At 39.3% G+C, this 8,028-nt stretch overlaps 1 protein-coding gene across 1 annotated transcript in view; it reads right to left on the reverse strand.

Moving 5' to 3' along the window:
* Window positions 1–3,580: 3,580 nt before the first annotated feature.
* Window positions 3,581–8,028, reverse strand: part of LOC108538726 (protein lin-9 homolog) — an 88,963-nt gene continuing 84,515 nt past the window's right edge. The window contains exons 8-10 of the mRNA XM_017886957.1: window positions 5,754–5,933; window positions 5,506–5,603; window positions 3,581–5,014 (exon numbers count right to left, since the gene is read on the reverse strand). Of these exons, the coding sequence (XP_017742446.1) occupies window positions 4,909–5,014; window positions 5,506–5,603; window positions 5,754–5,933 (384 nt within the window). The 3' untranslated portion in view covers window positions 3,581–4,908. The remainder of the gene's footprint in view (window positions 5,015–5,505; window positions 5,604–5,753; window positions 5,934–8,028) is intronic.

An 8,028-nucleotide genomic window follows, 5' to 3' on the forward strand; every position in this document is an offset into this window, starting at 1 on the left:
GCCTCAGCCTCCTGAGTGGCTGGGATTACAGGTACCCGTTACCACGCCAAGCTACATTTTGTATTTTTAGTAGAGACAGAGTTTCACCATGCTGGACAGGCTGGTCTTGAACTCCTGACCTCAGGTGATCCGCCTGCCTCGGCCTCCCAAAGTGCTGGAATTAGGTGTGAGCCACCGTGCCTGGCCTGTACTTTTCAGGGTAGCAAATCCACCATTTAAAACAACCAAGAGCTGGGCAACAAAGCAAGACTGTGTCAAAAAACACCACCACATACAAAAATTAGCTGGGCGTGGTGGCACATGCCTGTAATCCCAGCTACTCAGGAGGCTGAGACAGGAGAACTGCTTGAACCTGGGAGGTGGGGGTTGCAGTGAGCCAAGATAGCGCCACTGCACTCCAGCCCGGGCAACAAAGCAAGAATCCATCTCAAAAAACAAAACAACAACAAAATAACAAAAACCAACCAAGAGTTTCCAAGCACTTATGAGTTCAGGAGAAAAGCAAGCAAGCAACCAACCAGGAAGTTGGGCACAGTAGCTCATGCCTGTAATTCCAGCACTTCGGGAGGCTGAAGTGGGAGGCTGTCTGACCCCAGGAGTTTCAGACCAGTCTGGACAACATAGCAAGACCCTGTCTCAAAAAAAAAAAAAAAAAAAAAAAAAAAAAAAAAAGCCAGGCACAGTGACTCACGCTGTAATCCCAGGACTCTGGGAGGCCGAGGTGGGCAGATCACTTGAGGTCAGGAGTTCAAGACTAGCCTGGCCAACATGGTGAAACCTTGTCTCTACTAAAAATACAAAAATGAGCCGGGCATGGAGGCAGGAGCCTGTAGTCCCAGCTACTCGGGAGACTGAGGCAGGAGAACTGCTTGAACCCAGGAGGTAGAGGTTGCAGTGAGCCGAGATTAGGTCACTGCACTCCAGCCTGGGTGACAGAGTGAGACTCTGTCTCAAAAAAAAAAGTCAGGCGTGGTGGCATGTGCCTGTGGTCCCAGCTACTTGAGAGGCTGATGTGGGAGGACTGCTTGAGTTCAGGAGTTCAAGGCTGCAGTGACCTATGAGCGTGCCACTGCACTTAGCTTGAGTGACAGAGTGAGACCTTGTCCCTGCCATCCCCCCGACAAAAAGCAGCCAAGAGAACGTAGTTGAGGCCTTAGCAGCAAAGTGTACTTCTCAATTCTTTGAAAACTGTTTGAAACCAAAAATGAGCTGATAAACATTAGCTATTAACATTATGCTCAGGGCCCATCCTGGAGGTGCTCAGGAGGTCTCACAATCACATTTAAACTTGTGACATGGCCAAATGACATACTACAAATACATTCACAAAACTGAAAGACATATAACACTTTAAATTATGGTCCACTAAGAATCGCACTTACGAAAAAATCTTGTAATTATTGTATTATTGCTTTTATATTGTCTTATGTTGTTTCCCCAGTGAACAACTGTAAAAATCTACAAATATGTAAATCCTGTTGTCACATTTTAAATTGTGGGATCCTCTATGAAGTAGCCTGCAGCTCTCTCAAACTTTCTAAGAGTCCCTAACTGTGAAATGTGTTACAGACATTATCTATTTTATTCTCACACCTACCATGTAAGATAGGGACTAATCTTCCTACTTTAAAGATCAAGAAACTGAATCTAAGTAGTGGTTCACAACTGTACAGCTTATAAAAGGCATGGCCAGGACTCAAACTCAGCCCACCCATTAGTCTACCACCATACAGCGCCTCCTATATTGCACTGGTCTTGTTAGTCAGGACTAATGATACTGATGATAAAGTAATGTGATAGGTTTAAAAGCAATCCCCAAGTCAGAATTTCTACATGCCAGTCATTACTGTCTCATCTTTCAAATAAATCATCACGGAAGACCACACTCTTATTCTGATGACATTAATGATGCTTAGACCTTTTTAAAACTCTCATTTGCCCACTCATTACACAAATATTTATTTGTTGCCCATGAACAGGCACTTTACCAGGACCTGGAAATAAATGGTGAACAAAAACAGAAACAGCCCCTCCCCTCATGGAGCAGAGGCCAGTAGGGAGACAAAAGAGCTCCAGGAAATATTAATATTAAATTGCAAATGTGACAAGTGCTGGAAGGAGAGAGAGATGATCTGGAGACATTATAATAGGAGATGTGTTGTGGTCAAGGAAAGCTTCCTTGAACAAGTGATGCTGAAGGTGAGATCTGGAAAATGATCAAGAGTTACCAAGGAAAGGAGAGGGAATGTAGGTACTGCATGTGCCAAGACTATGAAGTAGCGAGCAGATAAAGAAGTTGTGGAGGGAGGCAGATCATGCATGACTTTATAGGTCTTGTAAAAGAGTTTTGAATTTGTCCTGAAAGCCAAATGAAGATTTTAAAGGCATTTATAGACAGAGGGATAACATGATTAATTCTGCATTTTAAGATGATCCCTCTGGCTGCATTGGAACAGGGCTGAGTAGATGCTGGGAGATGTTAGAAGACAACTGCAGTGTTCCAGGTCAGTGATGATGGCAGCTCGGCTGCAAGTAGTGGTGGTAATGAAGATGGGGAGAGGTGCGTGGATTCAAAAATGCTAATGGGCAAATCTTTTTGTAGATTCTCAGTGGTTACGAGTGAATGTGACTTTTGGAACTAGCTTAAAGTAACTCAGAACCAAATCTATATAAATAAAAGCCATGTATGTGCTTGCATGTTTGCTCAATCTGGCTTTGATAGCTTTCTTTAGAGCTCCAGAAGTGTGTTAGGCAGTGGCATATCATTCAAATCAATGTACGGCTGACCCAACATGACTACTTTGAAATACAGATTTCTTCCTCCCTAAGCAGAAATAAAATTCAACTGTATTCTTCAGCACAGTCCCTGCTGTCAACACATGAAGGCACCGAAAGACAAACAGTGCTCAATTAAATATGTGTAAAATGAGGTACTATTTAAGTGTGACAAGTAAGCCTTAAGAAATGTAAGAGAGGCCGGGTGTGGTGGCTCATGCCTGTAATCCCAGCACTTTGGGAGGCTGAGGTGGGTGGAGCACTTGAGGTCGGGAGTCCGAGACCAGCCTGACCAATACGGTGAAACTCTTGTTTCTACTAAAAATACAAAAATTAGCTAGGCGTGGCTGCGCATGCCTGTAATCCCAGCTACTCAGAAGGCTGAGGCAGGAGAATCCCTTGAACCCAGGAGCTGGTGGTTGTGGTGAGCCGAGATTGCACCACTGCACTCTAGTCTGGGTGACAGAGAAAAAAAAAAAAAAGAATGTAAAAGAAAAAATGCACAAAATACCCAATTCTAGGCAGAATATATTACAATCAACCTTTCACTAGGTCTATACCAGGCCAAATAACTTACCTGCTTAATACCATACCACTGGATGGTACGGCAATAAATAAAATCCATATCACTGGATGGTATGGTAATAAATAAAATCCATACCATTGGATGGTATGATACTTCAGAGAGACTTGGTAATCTGTACTGTTTCTGCTAAAAATATAACTTAATGGAAATTACAATTCTTCAAAACTTTTTAAACAGAAGGTATGCATATCGACTTGAATTAAATCAAAATATAGAAAATAATTTTCATAGATCAATTTATTTAGAATTACAAATATTAAGAATAGAAGATTTATGCATTTCTTAATTAACATAACAGTTTAGCTAAATATAAACTCTGCACTAAAGTTTTGCAGTGGCACAATACCAACAAATACAGAAGCCTTTTAAACTATACAAAATTCCAAATGGAAAATAATCTTGTTTATTATACATTAACATATAAAAAGTCTCATTTTATGAGACATCTAAAGGAATTAAAACCACCTCTACAGCTATATCTTAAACTCCAAATTTGAAAACTTTATAAGGTCATTCTATATTAAAATGAAGAAAATTCCAGAATACATACTTTTACAAGATTAACATTTTAGGCAACGCTTTCCTAAAAAAGAAAACAACCAAAAAAACAAGCCTTTCTCTGCATTTCACAGCACTGGTTATTATATTGTTTCTTTATAAAATCTTTTACGTTTATAATGTGTACTGTTGGATTTTAACCAGTAATCTGGTTTAAAAGTTGTGCAAATAAACAAAAAAAAATATGAAAATAGTGTGTTATCAGTCTTTTTTTTTTTTTTAAATAAATCTCATAACAATGCACTTTTGACCTGAACTGATGGGAAGACATGCCAAATCCATTTGCAGAAATTTAGCATTTTGCACCTTTCTTCCTGTTCCTTCATTTTCTTTCAACAAACAGCAAAGGTTTCTTTTATATAAGTTATGATAAATTAAAATATTTATTATTATAAAATGATCTATAGAACCATGTCACATTGCAAGTATACATAACATATACTTGTATAGTCCACATTTCCCATCTATATTTCAGTGGCTTCCTTAAAACTAGGACTTCCTACACCTCATGATGTTATCTTTTGAAGACTGAGATGGTAATCAACTAAATCAAGTGGAGTTGTAATTTTCTGGATGGAATTTCCACACTGCCACCGACATGAACAAAAAGACCAGGTTTCTTAATACTCTCCATTGCAGCAGTTGTCTGCATGTGTTGCGGTGAATTCATGCACATTAAAAAAAATGGTCAATGTATTCTTCCACGAAATTATATTATGTTCAGATATTTCAGTTTAAAAATATTTGTGAATATAAACATATGTAACATAAGCAATGCTACTGCATCAGAATAATAAAAGAAAAATAAATATAATGCTGGTCAGCAATGCTGGTTTAAGAAGCAGTACAGTCTATTAAAATGCCTTATTTGGAGATTTAAATTTCCCTTGTTTCCCAGCAGTTAGGTTATTTGGTGTTGGAAGCCTATATAAAGGAAAAGAACTTCTCAAAAACAATGTCCCGTGCAGTTGGAATAATGAAATCTTTACTCAGTCTCTGTTGGTGTTATTTGCTGCAAAGGCGTGTAAGTTTCCCATCTGGCTCAGGCCACTCTGAATATGTGCAACATGGATTTCTACATTATTCTGAAAGCAACTAAAGAAAGAAGAAACATGGTTAACTACTTTATTTCAAAAAATTAAGAAACAATTTTTAAAAAAGGAAGAGCTGCATTTTAGTTAGGAAACAGCTATGATAAATCTTAGGGAAGGAATAAACCTCCTATAATACATTAGCCATAATTCTACTTCAGTAGTAGTTGAACAAATATGCTCTAAAGAAGCAAAGGAGCCATGTGGGGCTGGAAGGAGAAGATGAGCCTCTCACTGACTGGGGAAGCTCTACTTCTAAGCTGAACCTCCATGCTAACCCCAAACCTAAATACATCTCCTGATTTCTTTATATACAAAATCCATATGAAATTTCTATTCTGTCAATAGGCTGGATATAAGTGAAAAGCTCTTAAAAATATATTTAATGGATAATAATATATGAGTACTTCACAAATACGCATAATTCTTAAAACTTGGACAGAAAATCACTATGAACTTCACATTAAAATGATTAGAGTGTACCTAACAAATTACCTGATATTAGAAGCATCTATTGTACTCTTGATATCATTTAATGAGTCTGTAAGTGATTTGAATTCAAAGGAATTCAGGTCTCCTCCTTCTGCTAGACACTAAAGGGAAAAAAGTTTCAAAATTTAATTGAATTATAGTTCAAATATAGTCATAAAATACCTGATAGAATCAATTAATTAATTTCTTAGCAACAAGTCAGCACGGGTTGCTTTGTGTCAAATTAAGAAAATATTTTCTCTAAGATTTACCTTAATTTGTAACAAAATAGCTGTAAGCCTGGAAATTAAGTCTGTCAGATTTTCATTTTCCACACAGGGATGTCCTGTTGAGGAATTTGCATGCCGAACAATTTCCTGTGCTTCTTCCTCACACCTGCGTCTCATATCTGTCGGCTGATCTGCAGGCTGGAGCCCCTGGTCTGGAGCAAGCTGAATACAGATGATTGAAGCATGAGATGCATGTTCAAGAAGCCATGATTATTTCTGTGTTTCTGCCCTCTTTTCAGATTTTAATTTTTATAAAATTAGCATTTAAAACTAAAATGGTACTCTTACCTTAGAAGTTTTTTTCTTTAACAGTTTCGGATTTATTATTTTTTGTAATTTTTAATTTTGATATAATTTCAAACTTCTAAAAAAAGTTAAAAGAATAAAACAAAGGACTCTTGATAACATTTACTCAGATTCACTGTTTTACTACATTTGATCTGCCATTTGATCTCTGTGAATGTATAATTCTTCCCATTAGTAATTTAAAAATAAGTTGCAGCCGGGCGTGGTGGCTCAAGCCTGTAATCCCAGCACTTTGGGAGGCCGAGACGGGCGGATCACGAGGTCAGGAGATCGAGACCATCCTGGCTAACACGGTGAAACCCCGTCTCTACTACAAAATACAAAAAAAAACTAGCCGGGCGCGGTGGCGGGCGCCTGTAGTCCCAGCTACCCGGAGGCTGAGGCAGGAGAATGGCGTGAACCTGGGAGGCGGAGCTTGCAGTGAGCTGAGATCGGGCCACTGCACTCCAGCCTGGGCGACAGAGCAAGACTCCGTCTCAAAAAAAAAAAAAAGAATAAGTTGCAAACACTGTGCCTCATTACCTCTAATCACTCCAGTTTGTATTTCCTTGGTATTTTTGAAGAGTACGAGCCAATTATTTTGTGTACTATCCCCCAATGTGGGTTTGTCTGTTTCCTTATGATTAGACTGAAGTTATGCATTTTTGGGCAGAAATACTACAAACGTGGTGCTGGGTTCTCTGGCGTCTTTATTAGAAGGCACGTGATGTTGACTTGTCCCATTACTGGTGATGTTCTCTTTGATCAATTGGTAAGTGTCTGCCAGATTTCCCTACAGTAAAGGATTTCCTTTTTGTAAGTACTAAGTAGTTGTGAAGAGATACTTTGAGGCTATGTAAACATCCTATTTGTCATCAAACTTCTACCTACCAATTTTAGCATCTGTTGATGATTCTTGTCTATATCAATTATTACTATGATGGTTGCAAAATGGTGTTTTTCTCACTCTTAACACTGCTTCTGTATTTATTAGCTGGCATTTTACTACAAAGTAGTTTCCCTTAAAAAATGAATTAGTATGAACCCATACTGATAAGACTTTTATTCTATGGGTTATAATCTCTTACTATATTTATTTATTCTGAAGCTCAAATTGTCCCAGATTTGGCCAGTGGGAACCCTGTCAAGCTGGCTCTTTTTGACACGTCCCCATAATTTGGGGGCACATTTTACTTCCTTGGCATAATAAGGTGGGCCAGGCTCATCTTCTTTCTCTGCCCCAGGTCTGGAATCAGTCTCTTTTTCAAGGAGTTCTGCTTTTTAAAATTGGAGAACAGAGTTGAGAAACCAAGATCTGGGTCTAGGTGTGTTCTTTGCTATTAGGGTGTATTGCTTTTGGCCCTCTCAGCAGACATACACGCTCACTTATACCTGTATCATAAAGATAAAATAAACCATGAATTCATACTGATTCCCCCTATTCCCATCTAATGCCACAGGGTTCACTCTAGTCTTCCCCCTCTTCATAACTGCCTTCTTCAACAGTGAGAAACCTGGCTTCCGTTATCCTCAAATTTTTTTTTTTTTTGAGACAGTTTCACTCTGTTGCCCAGACTGGAGTGCAGTGGTGCGATCTCAGCTCACTGCAACCTCTGCCTCCCAAGTTCAATATACTTATTTGCTTCTTTGCTGTCCTAGAGTACACAGTAAGAGTTTCAGAACTGCTGCCGGGCGTGGTGGCTCATGCCTGTAATCCCAGTACTTTGGGAGGCCAAGCTGGGTGGATCACCTGAGGTTAGGAGTTCAAGACCAGCCTGGCCAACATGGTGAAACCCCGTCTCTACTAAACATATAAAAATTAGCTGGGCATGGTGGTACGTGCCTATAATCACACCTACTGGAGAGGCTGAGGCAGGAGAATCGTTTGATCCTGGAAGGCAGAGGTTGCAGTGAACCGAGATTGCGCCACTGCACTCCAGCCTGGTGGACAAGAGCGAAAATCCGTCTCAAA

The sequence above is a fragment of the Rhinopithecus bieti genome, unplaced genomic scaffold, assembly GCF_001698545.2.
Source record: "Rhinopithecus bieti isolate Rb0 unplaced genomic scaffold, ASM169854v2 scaffold_15336, whole genome shotgun sequence".
Classification (NCBI taxonomy): Eukaryota; Metazoa; Chordata; class Mammalia; order Primates; family Cercopithecidae; genus Rhinopithecus; species Rhinopithecus bieti.